A 22,518-nucleotide genomic window follows, 5' to 3' on the forward strand; every position below is an offset into this window, starting at 1 on the left:
TAATTATTTATTCTATCTGTCAGAATTCTACCAAATGAAACTCTCATGGAACTCACATACACTAGTAAGAGGCCATGTAACTAACACAACATTAAGGAAGGCATTCACTAAATGGTATTGTCCCTCAGTCTAGGGCACATAAAAAAAAGGGGGTGGGCATGAATAGGTCACACTATGGGCTATGAACTGGGCAAGATGTGCATTTTTTTGCCCTCTAATCTCCCTTTCCTGCTCCATTGGGCCTCAGCCAGGATCCTCCACATTCCTCCTGTGGTCCAACGCTCCATAATCAAACTTTGTCTGAAGCAAGCAGCACCAGGCACCCTTTCCGATGGAGAACACAAAGAATCACCTAGCTTGGCACCATGGCATGCAAGGTCATACAAGTGGCACAGATCACAATACTGTTTTCCTTCAAGTTTGTGAACACGGTAACTGAAGATGTTTATTTATAGGAAGGCATTTGCTATGGAGTGAATGTTTGTGTCCCCCATCCAAAATCTCATATATCAAATTACAATGCCCAGTAAGATGGTGTCTGGAGGTGAGGTTTCTGAGAGGTAATTAGGTTATGAGGGTGGGGCCCTCATGAAAGGGATTAGTGCCCTTACAAAAGAGAACCCAGGAAGATCCCTCATCTCTTTTGCCATGTGAGGACACAGTAAAATGATGGCCAATTATGAATCAGAAAGTGGGCTCTCATCAGACACTGAACCTGCCTGTACCTTGATAGAAATTAATTTCTATTGTATGTAAGCCACCTAGTTTGCCATATTTTGTTATAGATGCTAAGACAGCATTTATAGCAATAGTTTGTTATTACTCTTTTCATATCATAATTTCTTGGTTTAACTTTTATTCATCCCAGAAAGTTGACTTCAAGAACCATCTCCCCCAGTCTGATTTGGTTGGCCCCTGGGCAGCACATGAGTCCTTCTGACTCAGCATTCCAAGGAGCACACGCTGATGCACTTGTTGTCTCCCTTCTAAAGCATAAACTCACTTGTGGGCAGGTACCATATCCTCTTCAGTTGTGAATTCTCAATGAATAGCCAGGTCTTGACACATCACAGATACTGAAAGAACATTAACTAAATGAATAAATAAATGAACAGAATTGTAAATGGGTAGCCTTGGCGGTGGCTCAGTTGGTTGGAGCATTGTTCTGTACATCTAGAGGTTGCAGTTTCGATCCCTCGTCAGAGTGCATACAGGAGCAGAGCCTGTCTAAAATATTACAGAACCAGGGAAGGCAGTTCTTCAATGAGTGGGAGCTGGACAAGATGACCTCAGTGTCTCTCCCAACACCAAGATTCTACAAAATTCAGCTGTCTTGACTCTACTTTTCTCACAGGAGCCCACAGTGTTGTCCTTCCGAAATAGCAAAGATGCACATGAGTTAGCAGTTAGGTGTATCTTCTCATCTTGTACTACAGAAATTCACACACAGCTTGCAAACCAAACCGCCAGTGCCCGCATCGCATCTATTCTTGTCCTGCTAATGTGGGTACAGCAGAATGGATGCACTTATCTGAAAAAAAAAAAAAAAAAAAATCTCTTCTGGCCAAAACCAATTTTGCCTGAGAACAGCCTTCATAAAATTTGCTGACAATGTATCTCATGATTCTTTATTCTCATGGGGGAAAAAGTAAACCGATTTTTAAAAAATATTGCTGGCAAGATAGACCTGATTAGGAACATACACTGAGGAGAGATTAGTAAAGCAGATGTGTGTCAAGGTGAGTGGTGGTTGAGACTGACCGGACTGCCAAGTGCTGGCCTGGCAAATACATCTTTGTGCAGAAACAGAGTACTTAAATCATGATAATTGGTTCTTTTTTAAAATCCTACATATACTAAGATTAATAACCCAAATTAAAGCCTAAATGGGACTAATAGGATTCATCATCCCCAAAGTTACAAAATCTAGGGAAAGCCTGACTTCTATGGGTGTGAAGCCAACACAAAGCTGTTCTGGAATGTGAACGAACTCCCACAGGAAACCAGGAAACATGACCGGATAGGAAGCTCTGGCTGTGAGAGGGGAGCTGTACTTATTAAATCTTATTGCCTCTAATGATTATCATGTAAAACGAGTTCTTAAATTTAAGAGCTCTTAAATTAGGGCAAGCTGGGAATTTGATCCTGAGGCCAACTTCCGCTAGTAAACCTATGGGAGAAAAGAGCAGGAGAGCTGAGGATAGACTGTAAAATCTTGAAATATAAAGCCAATATCTTTGCATCCCAAGTATATTTCAAAATACTTTATTAGCTTAATGGATCATTCTGGCAAAAAAAGAGAGGCACATTCATCTTTAATGTTTAATGAAGGGACTATTTACAAAAGTGTAGGTAGGTTTGAGGAAATTAACCGAAAAGTGGTGAGATAACCATAAACCAGCAAAGAGGGGCAAGAGTGAGTACTGGATCCCATTGGGAGCTACAGGAGTAAGTGAGAGGCTCCCAGGGAGGAGCTGCAGTCACCGAGGGGTGTGGTCATGGCTAGGAACCTGCCCTCTCTCCTACACGCTGATGTGCTGTGGCATTTCCCAATGGCCAAGACCCACTGGACAGTGGGAGGCAAGCGATCATGAAAAAAAAAATCCATAGTCCATAGAGGTCAGGACTCACGGCCTGCAGCACAGAGCAGGGCCAGAGTGAAGGAGGGATGGGAATGGGGATGATCCAGCACACCTGACCTTTCGGTTTCCAGAGAAGCTTGTGTCAACTGATGAATTTAGATGCCCCCTCACAGGCCATGCAATCCATCATCTTGATGCCAAGAAATCAACTCACACTCTAATAGCTTTAGAACAGGGTATGTTAGCATTTCCCTACCTGACTTAATCTAATTCTTGCATGCTTTACTGTCTGAACACTCTGTCTTGTCTAATACCCATATCAGTTTATTGAAATTCACACCCTACAATTTGCTTTACACTCCACGCTCCCCATGTGACCTTTGAGAAGTGTTATTAAATCACAGATTGTTACTGTTGATTTTTAAAAATCATACAAGCCTAAATTGTATTAAACTTTTCCCAGGAAGTCCTCCAGTTCCAGTATAAAAATTCTTGGTTGCCTGGATGGCATGGATCAGTGATTGAGCATCAACCTATGAACCAGGTCACGGTTTGATTCCCAGTCAGGGCACATGCCCGGTTTGTGGGCTCAATCCTCAGTGTGGAGCATGCAGGAGGCAGCCGATCAATGATTCTTTCTCATCGCTGATGTTTCCATCTCTCTCTCCCTCTCCCTTCCTCTCTGAAATCGATAAGCATATATTAAAAATAAGTAAATAAATAAAATTTCTTGGTTGATGACCAAATTTAGCGATAGGGATGGAGAGGAGAAGAGAGTGGAGGAGTGGCAGGACAAGTTCCTCTCTGATGTTAGCTGTGTGAGAACAGGGCTTTGGTCTCTTTTGCTCTCTGGACTATCCCACCATCCAGAACAACAGTGCCTGGGAAATGAATGAATGGCCTGCTGAATGATGGATGAGCAGGCAGACACTATACATCGGAATGGCCCAAGATCAAGGACAGAGAGGAGGCAAAGGCAAGGAGGCAGAGGTTCAGCACAGAGGGACACAGTCCAGAGAGCAGGCTAGAGCAGAAAGGGGAAATTTAAGCTAGAAGTCCACAGAGCACAGGTCAAGATGGGGACCACCTCTGGCTAGGAACCCAGGCTCCGTAGTCAGATGTAGGCACAGAGTCAGGTTAACAGGCACAGATCACCCGCAGCAGAAACGGAGCTTGGTTCTGACTTTGAGGCCCTTCTCATCCAGGGAGAGCTCTGTCCTTGGAGAAAGGCTGCGGTCCCAACTTCCCAGGAGGCCCCCAACGGTACTGAGAGGACAGGGCTTTTGCCTCATCTGGAGAGAAATCCTACCACCATTCAATGGCTGTGTTCCAGGGGGAAGGTGGACTCCTGAAATCCCAATGTGTCATTTGAAATATGAGGCTGTTACACCCTTCAGAATATGTTAAAGCACTAAAAAAAGGAACACAAAACTGTGTATGCAAAAGGCCTCGCACAGTCTCACCCTAACCACCCTATGATCACCAATGACTAGATAAAGTAATTTATCAATTCACACACCTTGCCAAGCTCCTGCTAGACCCCATGCAAAGGGTGTGATCCACGTCTATTTCATGGGTAAGAACCAATTCTTAGTACAAAAATTAAACTCAGATGATGGCAACCCTTAAAAGAACTGATGACCCAAGTCAAATTAAAGTGATAGCAACACCAAAGTGAAGACAGACCTGCCTGGGTTCAAATCCTAGAGCTGCCACTTACTAGCTGGGTGATCTTAACCGAGTTGCTCAATCTCTCTGAGCATCAGTGTTCTTGCCTGTAAAATGGGATAATAACTAATTCATGATTGACCCAATTATTAATGCTGGAGGCAGAGAAAGCCCTCAATAAATGGATGCAGAAAAATATACCAACTATTGCATTTGTATGACACCCAAGTATAGTAACATCAACGCTGGATTTGTACCAGGGCCTTGCTACAATTTTATGTGTATGTGTGTTTAAAATCCCCATTAAAAGCACACACAAATAATGTCCTCACATTTTTTTAGTTGCACTGAAAACTGATCCTTATGGAGGTGTGTGCACCATTGGGCGCCCAGAAGCCACCAGGGGCGTCGACTGCAAAGCTCACTGAACCTGAGGAAAGAAGGCTCACAGCCCCTGCTGGAGACCTGGGGCTGAGGAAACGGATCACTTTCATGGGAGTGGAGGGCTGTGTCTCTCGGCCACTCACCTTACCCTTTCGTATTAAGTCTCTCTCACCAAGAAGCCATACCCTTCTAGAAGCTGAAATCTCAAAGAAGGGAGAAATGAAGTTCAGCTGTCTCTCACTCTTACCTTTTTTAAAATATAATTTCAATAGTTAGTTAACGCCTTATGAGCCCTGAGTCTTTGGGTGGGGTTCCTGGTTATCTGCAAGGGAACAGTCAGCATCCTTTAGCATCAGCAAAACTGAAGCATAAACAGGAAAAACCATCATCAGCAACAAACAAGGCGTGACGTCAGCCACGGCCACTGGGGCAAAGCCATTGAACCCCGCTCCTCTGCTGTCCCTCCGTTCCAGACATGGTGGTTATTTCATTCTGCTAAGACTCATCAGATACATATACCAACTCCCCTGCCCCCTGGTTAGTGGACCCAGAGATATATATATATATAAAGAGCTGAGCTGGAATCAACAAGCCTAGGTCAAAGGGCACCGTGGGCACTGCCTTGGACATACATGATCTGATAGAGGCTTATTGAAGGTAATTCAGGAGAAATGAGATGCCTTCAAATCCTAAATTAGATCCTTCCGCATTTCCTAACACGTGAAAGCAAAAGGGGGGGAAACTGTCAATCCCTGGGATCATTGGAGAGAACTCTGCCAATACTTTGCACATGTGAATTCCATGCCTTGTTTGTTGCTGCTGTTGGTTTGTCCTGTTCATGCTTCAGATTTGCGGATGCTAAAGGATGCTGACTGCTCCCTTGCAGAAAATTCTGTCAGTTCATGGCATCCATGCCGACTGTCTGTGAGTTATACTTGCAACAGGTTCTGCCGCACTGGGATTTGCAAAAATGTGGATGACTCAGTGCTGGGAACAGCACTTATTTCCATTTCGTATTATTGGTGACCCTCAAAAAACAATTCATAGGTTATCTGAGATTTAAAAAAGAAATCAATCTGGAATCCTGCTTCCTAGATTTTATAGAAATGACACTATAAATGTTATACAGAAATACCTTTTAGTTTCTAAGAATTCTCAAATCTGCTCTCGCGCACATGCATGTGTGTGTGTGTGTGTGTGTGTGTGTGTGTGTAACATACATGCATAGTTATTCTAAAGGGAAAATGTCAAACTGGTACTTTCCCAAGCAGCCCAAGGTGGGATAAAAACCTATGCTAAATTATGACTCCAAGTCTCTATATCAGGGTGGGCAAACTTTTTGACTCGAGGGCCACAATGGGTTCTTAAACTGGACCGGAGGGCCGGAACAAAAGCATGGATGGAGTGTTTGTGTGAACTAATATAAATTCAAAGTAAACATCATTACATAAAAGGGTACGGTCTTTTTTTTTTTTTTTTTTAGTTTTATTCATTTCAAACGGGCCGGATCCGGCCCACGGGCCGTAGTTTGCCCACGGCTGCTCTATATTCTTGTAGGGGACATACTTGTCACCTGGGTTTGAATAATTCCAGGTAGCAGCTTTACAAAACCTTTAACAGGACAGTGTGGATTTTAGAGCAGCCTTGAGAGCTAGCCCTCACTGATCCTTATGGCTCTGGTTTCTCCTTCCAAATTCCTCTCACTGAAAACTCAGCTGTGTTAGGCAATGCCCCTGGTTAAGACCTAATTCATAAACTGGAATACTGGAAAAGCTAACTTTTTTATTTGTATGTAATGAATACTGTTTTTTATTACAGTTGTCTCCCATATCCCTCCTTTGCCCACCTTTCCCCAGCCCCTGCGTGCATCCCCCTCCCCCGGCCTTTAGCCATCCCACACTGTTGTCGGTGTCCATGGGGTATTCATATATGCTTTTGGCTAATCTCTTCACCTTACTTCATCTAGTCTCGCCCATCCCTTTCCCCTCTGTCAGTCTGTTCCATGTATCCATGCCTCTGGTTCTATTTTGTTGGTTGGTTTATTTTGTTCATTATGGAAAAAACCAGCTCTTAACTCTGAACACATCTAAAAGCAGCATTCTTCACATTTAAAAAGCATTGAATACTTGAAATTTGCTAAGAGAGTAGCTCTCTAGAGTCTCTCTCTGTCTCTCTCTAATGGTAACTGTGTGAGGTATGGATATGTCCATTAGCTTGATTGTGGCAATCATGTTACAATGTATAGGTTTATCAAAATATCACATCATGTACCTTAAACAGATATTTTTATTTGTCAATCATACCTCAATAAAACTGGAAAAATATTAAAATAAAATGTAACGATAGCATAAAGTAACATGCTTAGAAAATGCAAAGGCTTCCAGTCAAGGAACGCTACAACTCTCTCAATCCCTTCTGTGTTTACTTGTGTGTGTCTGCATGTGTGCATGCAAATATGCTTGCGTGTCTGTGTGTACACATGTGCATGTGTGTAACTTCAGTGAGGGCAAAGCATTAATAAAAAGGGCAGCCTCAGTACTTGTACAAGTTATGGAATAAAAAATTCCTAGTTACCATAGCAACTGCTAGATCACATAGCCTGGGAGCATGGAGATACAAAGCATTTTGAGTAAACACCTTGTTTTTTCATATTTCGTATATTCCTGGATGTTTTTAGAGAAGCACGCCTTTCGTCTCTGCAGTAACCACCTCAGAAACCTCATTCCACTGTTTGCAACAAATGGGGAGAATGGTAAGATCCTGTCACTCTTGGCCCATTGCACAGCCATGGAAAGTTGGTATTAAAATAGGTTAAGAGAATTTGAAAATGCAACAAAATATTGTTAACACTATTTGAGAAGCAAACAAACAGAATTAGGAAATGAAAAGGAAGAGAGGAGGTTAAAAGAAGACAAATTAAATTTGATTGCACAGTAGGAGGTCATTCTCTCTCTTTTTCTGGGGTGGGGATGGGTACATGGGGAAAGAAGAATGAACTGAAAAGAAAGGGAAGTATTTAAGCGATGGACCCCAAAGAGTTCTCTTTTCCTGAATACTGATTTGCACCTGGGTGACAAAGAGGATGAAACCTGCCCAGGTAAGATCCTTGCTTCATAAATGGACTCACTGACATTTCAAAGTTTGTGTCTACTCTTCAGCAAGTATGAATTCTCCCAAAGGCTCGTCCACAGTTACAAATTGACTATCACATGGACCTCCCAGCTTTTTCTGCTTTGTCATTTCCAGGTTAATTTCCCGAGGGACACGCCATTTCATTTAAAGCTTGATCTCCAATGAGTTGGAATCCTGGAGCTGGTACAACTTGGATTTGGAGAGATCTGGTCTGAGGGCTTGAGCTTGGGAAAGATTCTAAATCACCCACAATTGCCTTCTCTGCCCGATTCAGGCCCACAAACAGTAACTGAAAACCCAGTGCTAGACGCTGGGGATAAAAGTTCAAGTAAAACATGGGATTGCCTGCAAAGAGCAGATTCTTTATGAGAGAGATAAAAATTTGCATATTTTTAGAAGCAGTGGTTTGGAGCTGGGCTGTAGATAGGGGTTAATGACTTTAGCCAGTATAAACAACTAGGCCACTTTCCTGTCATTCTGAGGCTTTCAAGGCAGTACAATCAAGTATTTTTTTAGTTTGTCATTATTCAGGAGTTCCGTATCTCAGTCCTCATCAGGACATTCTGAACTCAGAAAAACAATTCCAAATATTTAATGACTTGACTTGAAACATGGCTTTAATACCCTGATAGCAGAGATCTTTCTAGCAGGATATGTTAGCTTAGCCATCTGTCCCATATCAACAGCATTTCACAGAGAGTAAATTTTCAGAAGTTCTATCCACAGGAGTATTTTTAGAACACAAAAGAACAGAATGATTCTTGGCATTGACAGGCATATTCAACCAGAGTAAAAACTCAAAGCCTCCTGAATAATCAATTGGCATCCATTTAATGTGGCAACAGTTTCCCCAAAACTGTACAACACCCAAAAGTATGGATGCTGCTGAACTTGAGGAGATGTGTGTCTTCCATTTAAGAAAGGAATGTTAGAGCTAGCAAAAACCTTACATCTTTCACCTTTAAATTTAGAAATGAGAAAACTAAAGCTCAGAGAGGTAATGTCACTCATGAAATTTGTATTCAATATATTTAGTTTGGAGGAAGTTTGTTAACAGAGTTTCAATTCCTCCAGAATAAAATGGATTTTTTAATGTGGGTAACAAAATAGTAAATTAAGTGAAAGAAAATTTTGCATGTGATAGCTAACCAAGAAATCTTACTTTCACATTACAAAAATAAATCCCAGCAACACTGAAGACCTGAGTGAAAACTCTAGAAGAAATAGTAGAAAATAAATAAAATTAAGTATTTGGCCAAAAGTTTGGGAAGGGCTTTCTAATTTTAAAAGCAATTTTAAATTAAAAACATGAACCAACAGTTTTGCTCTCAAATGTATAAAAATAAGTAAATAGGTAAGAAACAAAGTGGGGAAAACTACATGCAACAAATATGACAAAGATTTATATCCTTATATTTAAAGAACTTATTCAAATCAATGAGAAAAATCCCAATGGAAAAAATGGGCAAAGGAGATAGATTATTTACAGAAGAAAGGTAAGTGGATTAATATAAATTGTAAATATTCAACCTCTCTAGAAAAGCAATGTAAATTTGAACAAAACAATATCTCCTTACCCCATTATCCTGACAAAAATATTTAGTTTCTCCTCCTAAGAATCATAATCCTCAATGGGGGTGAAGGTGAGGGCGAGGGCATTACAAAGCAAGTACTTTCATGTATTGCTGAAGTAAGTGAAAACTGGAACACGCTTTGAAAAGGAGTTAAACAAAAACATAAAAGAGATAACACAGTTCATACCTGTAGGTAGGTAGTAATGACTCAGCTAGGAATTTATCCTTAAGAAATATAAATTAGGTAAAGATTTTTTTGTAGAGAAGTGCATGTCAGATCATTCAGAATAGCAAAATTTTGAAAACGCGTTTGAACCCCCCCAAATGGAGAGATGGTTAAGTAACGTATGTTATGGAAACATAAAGAAAGCCTCATAATGTACATACTGGGAAAGGGAGGGGGAAATGTGGTTAGTCATCACTACACTTTGCTTTTCTTCCTTGTAGTTTTTATTATTTTAAAATTCTCTTCTCTCTGTTAACTGCTCTTCCTCTTTGCTGCCTTTGCTTTTTCATCCATTTCCTTCTCTAAATGGTGGGTGCCTGTGGGGCTCAAATCAGATCTGGTTCACTTCTCTCTCTGTCCTATTTCTGTGATGCCTGGTTCACAGGTGCTCAACAAATGCTTTTCCCAATGCATAGAGGCAAGAATAAATTAATCTTAGCCAGATCTTTTAAAAATGTGCTCTGTATATGAAAAGGGGAAAATCCTCCTGAGACTGAAAATTACTTAGGCCCTCAACATAGTCAGCTCTATGTGTTGTGGCTGAATGGCACGTCTGGTAGGAACAAGCTAAGTAGCGATTTGGCTGAATCCCCTCTTCACCTAGTGCCGTGGTCGGCAAACCGAGGCTCGCGAGCCACACGTGGCTCTTTGGCCCTTTGAGTGTGGCCAAGAAGTTTCAATCGCACTGTACGTGCATGTGGTATTTTGTGGAAGAGCCACACTCAAGGGGCTGCAGTTTGCCGACCACTGATCTAGTGTGATTCCCTCTAATGACCTCCATGAGCTCAAGCGTGGGAATCTGAGATAAGCTGCCGACGGTAGAGAAACTAAGTCTCTGGTGGCGTGATGAGGGATGCTGGCCTCTGTCTGAAGACCCCAGTGAAGCTATGTAAGTGACTGAATTCCCCTCACTCAGCTCAAGACACATGCAATTCATATGGGTCGTCCATAGGCCTGTGCTTCCTCTTAGGGTCCCCAGCGTGGGAGGTCTGCAGCTGGCCATCCCGTGTCACTCATGGATTCATGTCATCCACTCCTGGCTTTTCTATTCTGGATTGAAGCAGTCTCAAAACGTAGGTTTGGGCCAAAAGGGGACCATCAAAACACCCTCATACACCCTTCCCTAAAGGTTCTGCAGTAGCCACACGTGGAGCAGAAAAGTAGAAGCCAGAGCTAAGAAGCAAAACTGGCAAACCTATGAGGGCGGGCCCAGGGGAATAAGCAGCTGCAGATGTTGAATAGACCTGGGGCCCCTCTGGGCTTTATTAATAAGGGTTTTTCCAGGGTGTGGCGGACTTTTCTCAGGTCTGTGCAGATCTCCTGTCTATGCCAAGATTATGCGTAATACCCAAGGGCAGGAATTTACTGACTTGGGACGGAAATGGGATCTACTGAAAACTGAGATAAAGGTCAAATTTGATTGCCGAACCACAATGGAAATGGCACTTAACGGGTCAGAAGTCATGAATACTCCTGACCACAAGCATCTGGCAGTCAACTATATTCCTTCGGACAATACGAATAGGGTGGGCTCTCTGCTTTACTCCTAGGTTCCTTCTCTTGGGTTTTAAGGGTTAGTCAGAATCCTGCCTTATCCCAGGTAGAAATCTTCCCTTCATCACCTTGTTGGCGTAGCCCTTCATCTCAAACTTGCAGGTAAATTTCCGCACCACCTGGGCCATGTGTGCGCTGTCTCTGCCATTTTATATTCTGTAGTTCTACTCACATCTTTTAAAATTTGAGCCATACAAATTCTAGAAGAGACAGTGTTATCTCCATGGCTTCAACTACCCTCTGGATTCCCCTGTTTTTAGAGTCATATCTGAGTATTGTTTTAATACAGAGATAATTTTTAGGTCCCTGCTTCCCTATGGGTGTTTCATAAGAACTGCTGAATGGTCCCATTTATTTTTTGCTGACAAAATCCTTTGTGCCTGCTTGCAAGAGATGCTGTGCTAATTTCCTGATGGAGTAATTGCTGATACTTAGGGGAGAAGCAGTTCGACAGAACGTTTCATGGGGACCAGGGTCATTTTGATGGGGCCAGCCTCGCTTTAGGGCCCCATAAAGTGCAACTTCAGGGGCACAGAGAGGTAAGAGTACAAAGACTATAGGACAACTTTCTCTAACAAACCTGCAAGATCACTGCTATTTTTATTCATGACTCTTTGCTTCTGATGACAGAGGTGAAAGGGTATCTATTTCACTAAGAGACTATTATCAATGAAAATATTTTTAAATATTTTCTTGTGTTTAATAAACTTCCAACAGAATTAATGGGATGTACAGTATTTACTGCCCATTTTAGAGGAAACTCTATAATCCTGTTGAGCAGGTGCCAGCTTTTGAATGAAATGATTTCTTACCCAATCAAGACACATGACCCCTACAGTTCTTCCCAACGCCCGCGACTCTCAGAGGAAAACTCCATGGTACTCAGATTGATTGGGAAGAACAACACATCACAATCCCCCGACTCACAATAACAGTAAGCGCACTGAGCAGGGAGAAAGTGATAGCATCTGTCAACCATAAAATTTAGTTTGGGATTTCATTTTGCATTGTGCCCTTTGCAGATCATTAGCCGTCTTTATTCATAAGAGTATCAGTATAGAGCTTGTTTTACCTCTATAAATCCTAGCCAAGGGAAGACCATGAAAAGTCTAAAGAATCATCTGTATGAACTATACACTCTCTCCCCTCTTTGATTGCAAAGGGCCAAAATTTTACCTTGATAAATTCCACCCCACCCTCACCTTTGTGACCACCAGATTATGACTCATTACATTTTCATGAGCCCCCTTATAAATCCCTACCCCCAAGCCACTTCCTGCCATCTTAATTACCTTATTCTCACCATTATTCTCTCCCTCTCTGTGTTTCTTGGATCTGAAGCAGCCCCTAATCCCTTATTCTGACTCAGCTTGCCCCAATCATGCCCAGCCATTCCTGGAACCTGAACAAAGAGAACATTTACAAGTGTTTGTTAAAATTGTTGAGCCTTGTTCACTTAATTATGTACAAATGTATAATAAAGGAACATGCATGTCATATCTTATTTCTCCTTTTTTTATTATAGGAGGAATATTGGAAAATAAAAAAAAAATGGGAAAAACCTAATTCCAGGTAAACCTAACTGCTATAACACTGACTTCAAAAGACTAAAACAAGTCCTTTTCATTCAGGAATGGAGTGGACTATTTTTTAAAAATTAAAGGCAAATTTTCATGTAACGACAAATAAGAACATGGTCATGTTTTAAGTAAAATATGGGTATTTAATCTGACTTATTAGAGAAATATGTACTGCACACTTGCCCACAGTCTGTTATGTTCTGTTATGATATTTTCAGCAATCTTCTATTTTTTTTATTTTAAAACAACATTTAGGGCTGCTGTATGCCAGATGGAATTTTTCCTTTCCACCCACTTCTCATTGCAAAAGGAAAAACATGGTTCTTTGCATCTCATATGGAAAACTTTTATAAATTCCTTTTCGTCATCTTTATCAATTGAAGTATTCGAATCACTCAGAAATCACCAAACTTTGGCTGAATCAATCCGGGGCAAACTTCATACAGCAGAGTGAGAACATTTAAAGTGAACATATATGGCCGCATGGTGTTTGTGAACAGAAAGTGCTCATGCTGCATGCAAGCTCAGACTTCATTTCTAAAAAACAGGACTGACTCAAAGTCGACTTTTTAAAGAAAGCGATGATGTGGTGGCATATTTTAGGATAAAGCTAATGAACCAGACTGGAGCTATAATTGGACGTTCTGTCTTCACAGGGACTTTAGCTCACGTCCCTGGACTTGAGCTCCTCACAGCAGAGCCTTCGTGTTTATGCTAGTTACTGCCTGGTAGAACCAACAGAGAGGGCTGGGAAGAAAGGAGAGTGAGGGAGAGAGCTTTGAGAGCAGAGAGCGCGACCCATACTTCTGCAAACCTGTTCCCACATTGCCGCAGAGGACTCTCAGAAATTCGAATCTGACCGTCTTTCTCTTGCCTACTAAATTCTTCACAAGGGCTGCCTCGTGCTCTTAGCTCTCAGCCCTGTATCTTCTGGCCCCTGTGCCTCCCTCACGGGCCTGCCTCTTCCCTCGTGCCCCCGCCCCCTACGCTCCGTGGACTTGGTTGTGCCTCCAGAGAGGCAGCATCCTCCACATTAGACTCCAGCTCATCACACATGTTCTTTCCTCCGCCTGGAATGCCCATCCTTCCCACTTCTCCTGGTGACTCTTCTGACCCCTCCAATTCTGTCTCTTCATCAGGGACACGTGCAGGTCTCCCTGGACCAGCTGAGCTCCCCGGGACAAGCTTCCATAGCGCCCTGTGTAACACCCTGCAGGGAACTGAATTCCGCCTCTGAGTTCCCTGTGGAGCGTTAGTTCCCTAAAGGCAGTGATGTATGAGGGCAGCACTGGGACCCAAGGAACGTCATAAGTCGGTACCTGTGTCTCTCCGCTCCTTGATATCTCTTCACGCTATGTCTCCAAGCCTCAGTGGTACACACTGTCATGGAGAACTGTCCGTGTCTGTGAAGGACTGTCCGTCTTTTCTCTACATGTTTGTCTTAAAGCGTCCAATATACTAGTAAGCCCAAATGAAACTGAACCAGCAAGGATTTCTAGTGTTATCTGATCAGACAACAATCTATAAGGCAATAACATTGTTATATTAATTCAGATCAGGTCTTGATAAGGGTAGAGAAGAAAAGAATATATAGTTGCCAGGGGTCTAGAATGAGATATACCAATGAGGAGGGCAAAGGCCAAAGAAAAATAACCTATTTTTCAATATTTCACTTTAATGATTTCTCTAACATACTAGAGATGCTATGGCTACTTTAATCAAAGAGAACTTATTAAACTCAGGGAGCAGCATCTGTACCATAGAGAATACAAGATCCTTAAAGAACATAAGTTCGATCAATCAAACTGACTGAGCCAGTATCACTTTTCTTAATTGGGCCTTTTCAAATAAACTTGGATATTTTTAGAAAAATAAACCAAAAAAAACCCATAATGACCAATTCCTCCATCTTTAAAAGTGCTGAAACTAAATCTTTTCAACTGTCAGGACGTGCAATGGGCTTCTTGTGAGAACCTAAAAATACAGCTGGTGAGCAGATGGCTCCAGCACCCAGCACATCACTGGCTCTCGCTGGCTGCCGGGCTGCCGCTTTTCTGGAGGATCTCTCTCTCTCTCTCTCTCTCTCTCTCTCTCTCTCTCTCTCTCTCTCTCTCTCTCTCTCTCTCCCCCGCCCCATTAAAGAGTACACGAAACGAACTGAACTTGTAAACCCTGAGTTTGAAGAGCATGATTGAAGCAACTGTGAAATTTGTTTATGGGAGGTATTTCCCACTCTCTGAATGCCTGTGGAATTATTTAAAACACTTTATTGAATGCTATCTTGAAGGCTTACTGTTTCTCATGTAACCAGCTAGACTGTACACTTCCTGGAGGCAAGAACTGTCTTCGACCACTTTTGTGTTACTCTGGTGACCAAATTAATTCTGGTTAAAAAGGAACTAAAATTATTCACGCAAGGAAGCTATTTCCTCTGAAGGGGTGCTTTCGTACCCAACCAACACAAAGTCAGGGTTTTGTTATTAAGAAAAGTAACATGGTTTCTACATAGGAGGGCAATTTAACGTATTAGGAATTGTCTATTACACCTGAATTCTGGCTTTTGACACCAACCAGCAATGTCACAAAATTCTCCTTGTCTTTAAGTACTTTCTTGGTTAAACTAAATTATTGGTCAACTTCAAATAATGGCAAGATTGCTCTTAACTTTAATTGACTAGATGGATAATGCAACTTGAAGTGCAGACTGATAATACCACTTTGCCTTTTAGTATTTCACACAGTAAGAAGAGGGCCTTCAGCTGATATTTAGGCTTTTTATTTAAAAAAGTCACAGACGAGATGAAAGTTGGAAAGAGGCAGAGACCAACTTGAAACATGTGACATAAGAGTGACAGCAGCCAGATTGCTCCCAACTGCTTCTGCCCTAGTGATCCTTGTCCGAGGACCCCCTGGCGCAGGCAGAATTCCAGGATGAGGCTGCAGGAAACAGGGAAAAGGAAGCCCGGTCGGGGTCGAGGGTGAGGAACCTGCCCTGGCCGCCGACTGTGCCAAGACTCAGTTTCAGAACGTGAAAAGTCCCTTCCCACCCTATTTCATAAGTGCATGGGAAACGGGGAAGGAAGTAGGGTGGGTCCCCAGACTTAACAAAGGAATTGAAGAAAGCGGGAGAGAGGGGAGGGCAAGAGGTGGGGGGTAGACAGACAGGGTCCCTAGGGAAAGTGTCTCCCAGCATGGCTGTCACGTACATTATATAGATCCTCCTTTCTGCAACTTGGAAATCAGGAACTCGGTTCAGGAGCTACTTTCTGTTGGTATTTCCACTGTCCCAGTTAATTAATACACGACACAGCATAAACTACATCTCAGGAAAAAGTTTCAGTTGTCTGGTAAATAGTGCCGTTGTATTCCAGAAAAACGGACCCGCAGCTGAACGTATATTTTAATACAGCTACTCCACTGATAAAATGTGAACAGTGTATAAGCTTTTCAAAGCTGAGTTAGGACTCCAACTAAGCAAGCACCTTTGCATTCCCTTTCCTTTGGTCCTTCTCACACCTCCCCCCCCTTTTTAGTAAGTTATCGTTCTGTCTTTCCTGCAGGGCTGTCCTCCAAATCGGCCCTCGTTCTCAGGACTATGGTGATTCTAATCCTCTTAGCGTCCGTCCTCCTCTCAGCCCTCCCTCCAAAGGTGACCGCTGAGGCCATCAGACTGAGTCCACTCCCAGCCCAGCTCTGCTTACTGACGCAGCTGCCTCGGCTTCCTGATCTGTCAAACACCAGCTCAGACCGTGTGGGTCAGGAGAGCGCCCCTAAAGTCACGGTTCGTTCTGAAGAAGGAATACACATCATTGCAGCAAATGCCAACCTTTGGCCAAATAATCCAGTTTATTCTGGGGCTTCCAGAGATTCTCGCCGGTTAAGGTTTTGTCAAGGTGTCTGGTCTAAGAAGAAAGTTCATGTAGTCCCCACACTGTTGTCGAGAACCCCATCGGACAATTTGTTAATGAGATAAATATCCCGTGCCTTAGGAGACATACTGCAGGGAAACAAAGCAAGGTGCATGGCTCATGCATCTCTTTGGCAAAGGAGACCAACCATTCTGGCAATAAACAGAAATTTTTGTGTCTACACTGTACCAAAAAAACCTTCATACAAGTTCAAAAAATGCTGAATATAAAATAACACACACACACGCACACCCCTTACCAGCCATCAGATTCTGCAAATTTCACCTAAATCTTATTTCTCATAGTTACCTCCCTGGTGTAGGCTTACATCTTTCAATGTGACTCACTACGATAGCTTTTGGTTCCCTCCAAAACTTTCCTCTCCCTCACTCAATTTTTCCTCTAAAGAAATGTGAGAGAGATCTTATGAAGACCACATCTAATTATGCCACTTCCCATCTCTGATGTCTTTCTTTTGCCAGAAAAGCAAGTCTCAACTCCTTAGGTTGGCTTACTGGGTCTTTCATAATAGAATCCTAACCTCTCCTTCATCCCACTGCCTTCTTTCCCCATGAGTCAACTCATGTGTCTTCCTGCTGGTCCCTCTGCCTAAAACACTCTCTCCATCCTGCCTTTCAGTGACCTTCGGTCATCCTACAAGGTCAAGCTCAAAAGTTCCCATTTGGTAACACATGCTCCCTCCTCTATTGATATAATCATAGAATTAAGACGAGGAGATAGGATGCCTATATAAGAAGTAATTTATTTAAATAATTAATGACTAAATGCTAATCTCACTATCATAATATTTAAAAGAAACAGCCATTTTCTGGCCCCTTCTTAAAGTCCCCACATAATTTTCAACACTTAGGAATAAATGCGGGGTAATTTCGCCTACAGCTAATTCATAGAAAAGAGGAAAACCAGGTGCTTCCTGAGAAACTTGTGATAATTATACATTTCACTTTTTTCATTTCAGAAACACCCTGGCAAAAGCTCAGAGTGAAGCGTTTCTCTAATGGCATGCATTTATTATAATCATGGCATTTATTATAATCATGGCAAAACTTAGAAACGTCTCCTCAGGAAGTTCGGAGCCCCTTCAATTTGCAACAAGACCTACCAGCAACCAACGCTTTATTCTACCAAATTCATGTCTTTCTCTATGCAGTACTACTTCAAAGTAGCTTTCTCATGTTGGCACATAGGTATAAAAAGGGATATGGCGTTCCAGAACTGGGGAAGCAATGCAGTTTAGTAAAAAGAATGACTCGACAGGCAACTGGGATTCTAACTGGAATGAATTTTACGGCTATCTCCTGAACCAGCACTGGCCCAGGAATAGTAGATGAGGCAGATGAACCATTTTAAAAACATTAGAAAAAGGAAATCTGTATGTCATTTCAGGCTTTGCTATTGTTATAACAAGAAGAGGAAATGGCAGACCTGGGTTTACATTAAGTAAACTGTAGTTTCCTCTGTACATGCTGTGTGCTATAACTGAGTTTTCATGAGTAAGAACAGATGACGGCGATTGAGAAGAAAACAAGGGCAGGAAAAAGAAAAATGCTGCACCCACCACATGGACACTGTGAACTCAACGTGCAAGTACAGGGATTGATGTACTGAATGCTTAAGACATACAAGAGTAATATAACCTACCAAATGGTTTTTATTACTAATAAACTAGTATAAAAAGTATAAGCATCTAGTATCAAATAATCCATTTAGTGGAGCACCCAATGAATATCAGCTTTGAATATGGAAGCAACTGAAGGGCCCATCAATAGATGACTGGATAAAGAAGATGTGGTACCCGTGTATAATCGAATATTACCTGGTCATAAAAAATAATGAAATCTTACCATTTGCAACAGCATGGATAGACCTAGAGGGTATTACGCTAAATGAAATAAGTCAGATGGAGAAAGACAAGTACCATATGATTTCACTTATATGTGGAATCTAAAGGTCACTATAAACAAACAAACAGAACAGTAACAGATTCAGAGATACAGAGAACAGACAGATGGTTGCCAGAGGGGAAGGAGATTGGGGGACTAGGTGAAAAAGGTGAAGGGATTAAACAGTACAAATTGGAAGTTACAAAACAGTCATGGGGACATAAAGCACAGCTTAGGGAATACAGTGAATAATACTGATAACTATGTCTGGTGCCAGGTGGGTGCTGGAACTATTGGGGAGAATGCTTTGTAAAGTATACGATTGTCTACGTGTGTATATTAGTTTCACACCTGAATCTAATATTAAATAGTCTTGAATGTCAACTGTGATTGAAAAATTAAAAATAAAAACATTTAAAAATAAAGAAAAATAGCATTGAGAGCTGCTTAGTTCAACTGGTGTCATCCTATAGGAAGGAGAGCGTGGAATGCCTCCCTTTACATTCACCACCAAGGAGAAAAGCTCCTCACCTTTCCTTGCTGTCAGCTTCAGTAGGAAAAGCCTACAGAGAAAAGGCCTTGATGCTCATGTTTATTTAGATACCATCTTTCCTCCCAGAAGCACCAACACTTCAGCTGCTGGTGCATCCCTGTTATGACATCATGCGAGAAGTAAAAAAAACAAACAAAAATAAAACCCTTCGTGTTCTATTTTACAATCTCAAAATGACTGTTTGAAGATGACAGAGTAGATAACATAAGCAGAGTTGCACATCTCCTACCACTAAATTTCTCTCTCAAGTTAAAAGTCTTTACCATTATTGGCACCAAGTTCATATTCCTATTATGATATATTCAGAGGGCATTATGTTCTCAATAGCTCTAACTCTAGTATTCTGAATTGAACTAAATATAAGTCAAACACAACACAGGTACCTTTTAAATAAGCATAAAGTTGTATGTGGCCTAAGGCTGATGATTTCTAATCTTGGTGAAGTGGTACTCTACTGTTTGTTTGATTTTAAAAGATCTTGCCCTATGCTCAGGTAATCACTGTCCCACTGAGTTGAATATGCAATGCATTATAAAATATATCACTCATTTTAAGGGCCAGTTGGAAAGAAAAATGCCACACCTAAACTATAACATGCTTTTATGTCATCATTCATTAAGACTCATCCTGATTTCAGAGATGCTAAAAGGTGGGAGAGATGTGCATCTTGAAATCAATGAAGTATGGCAGATGAAAACTGTTGCTCTTCTAATTAAAATTTATCAAAAGGAATACTGTTTTTGAGAAATTTAAGCCATGGGCTGGGATATTCAAATATGCTAAGGACATAGAAGGGGTCAGGAGTCAGTCTTTGATGTTGTCAACCTTCAGGGTGCTTTTAACAACGTAAACAAGTCCCTAAACTTTTCAATGGTGCCTAGCAAAGTGAAGGCTCCCGACATCTCCATTTGTCAAATCAAACAGTCACCCTTGAAATAGTTCAGTTACGAGGCTCAGAAACTGCGAAGTTATCTGTCCCTTGCGACCCCAGTTGCTATGATCTGAAGTGACACCGTGAGAGGTGTGGTTACTGCACTAACCAGCCTGCTATCCCGGAACATGCTCCTCTCCTGCTCAGTGAAAGCCTGGCATTGGTATTGACGGCCTTGGAGCAGAAAAGGCATGAAGCGCTTTTTCCCCCTTAGAAAGGGTGGAAAATAAAATTCCAAGGAAAAACTAAAGTCAGAGAAAGACATGTGTATAAGCACTGAGGAATTTTCCCTTCATGAGCAACTCTGGCTAGCTCAGCACCGAGAGTGAAGTCTTACAAACAACAGCGAAAGTCAACAGACAACAATGTGCAGCAGAAGAAAGTGGCTCCATTGTCTCCCGGCCATGACAGCAGTGGTCTCGGGTCTGAGGCTCAATCTGAATGACTGCTTTCAGGGGAGCCGGGCACAGTGGCCCTTCCCTCCAGTTTCACTATGTGCGAACAATATAGCTCTTGTTGGAACACAAACATTACTAAGACACTGGGAAAACTCCCTTCTGACTCTCCCGCTGGGTGAGTGCCTCTACAATCGGTTCTTCTCATCTTGTCTATTTCTAGGGACTTAGGATACATTTGTTTGATAACTAGAACCACCCCTGTCCTAAACATAAAAGGTACATGTTCTTTCAAAATTCATATTCCACAAACTTTCTGATGGGATGAAATTCCCAAAGTCAAACTTCAAAGCCATCTGATCAGGACCATACGTAGACATGCGATCATCACTGCTTACATGTGTTCTTACATTTCTACACGATTTATTTTTGAGAAGAGTTCTCTTATAAACCCAGTGTCATACACCACCGGACCGGAGCTGTCATTTTTACTAAGGAGGATGCCTTTGGGGGTGGGATAGGGGGTGGTGAAAGGGGAACATAAAAAGTCAAACCTTAAGGAATTTAAAATAAAAAGTTCTTTCCTTCAAGCATACAACCAGGAAGAAACATTTTCCACCCTTTCAAACCTGTACCCCAAAGAGGAAAAGGGCTTACGTGTTCAGATTTGTCCTGTTCCTTTTTGTCCGTCTGCAAAAACTGACAGTTCTCCCTTGCCAGCTTCTGGACCAGCTCGATGCGCCCGATGTCCTCTCTCTCCTGAAGCTTGCACATCACCCCCGCCTTCAGAGTCGGAGAAAAGGCAAAGATGTACTTAAACCCGCAGTCCCAGGACATGACACCGCCGCAGAGTTCACCCTAATGCACGCTCATCTCCTCTGTCGCCCGGATCCAGTCATGGTCTTGGTCAAAAAGCCGGCCTTTCCCAGATTGAAATTGTATGATTTTAATCTAGGAACGCCACTCCAAAAGTCTCACGGTGGAGAGCATGGATCGGTCTACTTGAAGAGAGCGAGGGCAGAGCAAACTAAATCATTTGCTACTAACGTGTGCTCCTGATATGCTGCTATTTGTTCCTGACAGCCTGTTTCCTGTTACATAAGCAAGGCCTAGCAAGAAGGTTAAAAACTCATGGGAAAGTTAGCCAGGAACCACTCCGGCAAAAAGGGCGAAGTGATACAGAGTTCTAAAAATAACAGGACACAGCCTCCTAATGTTTTAGCTCCACCAGATCATTCCATGTACAAATACACAGTTAACAAGATCACAAGGTTTTTTTAAATTTTTTCTCCCCACAACTGGAAATTTACTATGGGTTATTAGCAGAAGATCCCCAATGTTGCATAAAATACAGTGGAAAATTTTATTAAAAATAATCTGGAGCCCTGGCTTGGGTGGGTCAGGGGTTAGAGCGTCAGCCTGCACATGGAAGGGTTGTGGGCTCACTTTTTGGTCAAGGGTATGCACCTGGGTTGCAGGTTCGATCCTTAGCCCAGCTTGGGGCACATGTGGGAGGCAATCAATCCATGTGTCTCTCTCATATTGATGTCTCTTTCTCTTTTTCTCTCTCTCTCCCTCACTCCTTCCTATCCTCCCTTCCTCTCTAAAAATCAATGGAAAAATATCCTCAGGTGAGGATTAACAAACAAACAAAAAAATATGAAATAAAGGGCTTAAAATTTCATCAGGGTTTAGAAATGATTCATAAAACATATTTTTTATTACACCAAAGTATCTGAGTAATAATAATATGGAGAAGAATCTAGGACTTTGATTAGACAAACAGTATGTTTGTTATAACACAGGTTATGAACTGTTTCTGCTCAAATTCTTTACAAAATGCTTCATACTGACATATCAAGACATGATTTAAAAAATAAATCTGAAGTTTTCTTAGCAGGAACAGCCCAAACTGGAATTTTTGTCTTACCCAATACAGGATTTAAATAGACTCAGCAACATAACCATGGTCTTAACACTTAGTGATAAAGGTACCCATTCTGTTGAGTGGCATCAGAGAAATGAGACCACACATGCAAAGCAATGGCTAAATCTTTATTCCCAGGGGCAAGGACATCTACTTAATCTAGCAGGTTCTCCGACAACGAGGAAGGAAATAAAAAAAAG

General features: G+C 41.9%; 1 protein-coding gene across 1 annotated transcript in view; it reads right to left on the reverse strand.

Annotated features, from left to right (window-relative positions):
- Positions 1-22,518, reverse strand: part of RAPGEF5 (Rap guanine nucleotide exchange factor 5) — a 199,741-nt gene that overhangs the window by 71,523 nt on the left and 105,700 nt on the right. The window contains exon 9 of the mRNA XM_081102021.1: positions 21,049-21,174. Within this exon, the coding sequence (XP_080958147.1) occupies positions 21,049-21,174 (126 nt within the window). The remainder of the gene's footprint in view (positions 1-21,048; positions 21,175-22,518) is intronic.

This window comes from Myotis nattereri (assembly GCF_964212035.1).
Source record: "Myotis nattereri genome assembly, chromosome: 11".
NCBI lineage: Eukaryota > Metazoa > Chordata > Mammalia > Chiroptera > Vespertilionidae > Myotis > Myotis nattereri.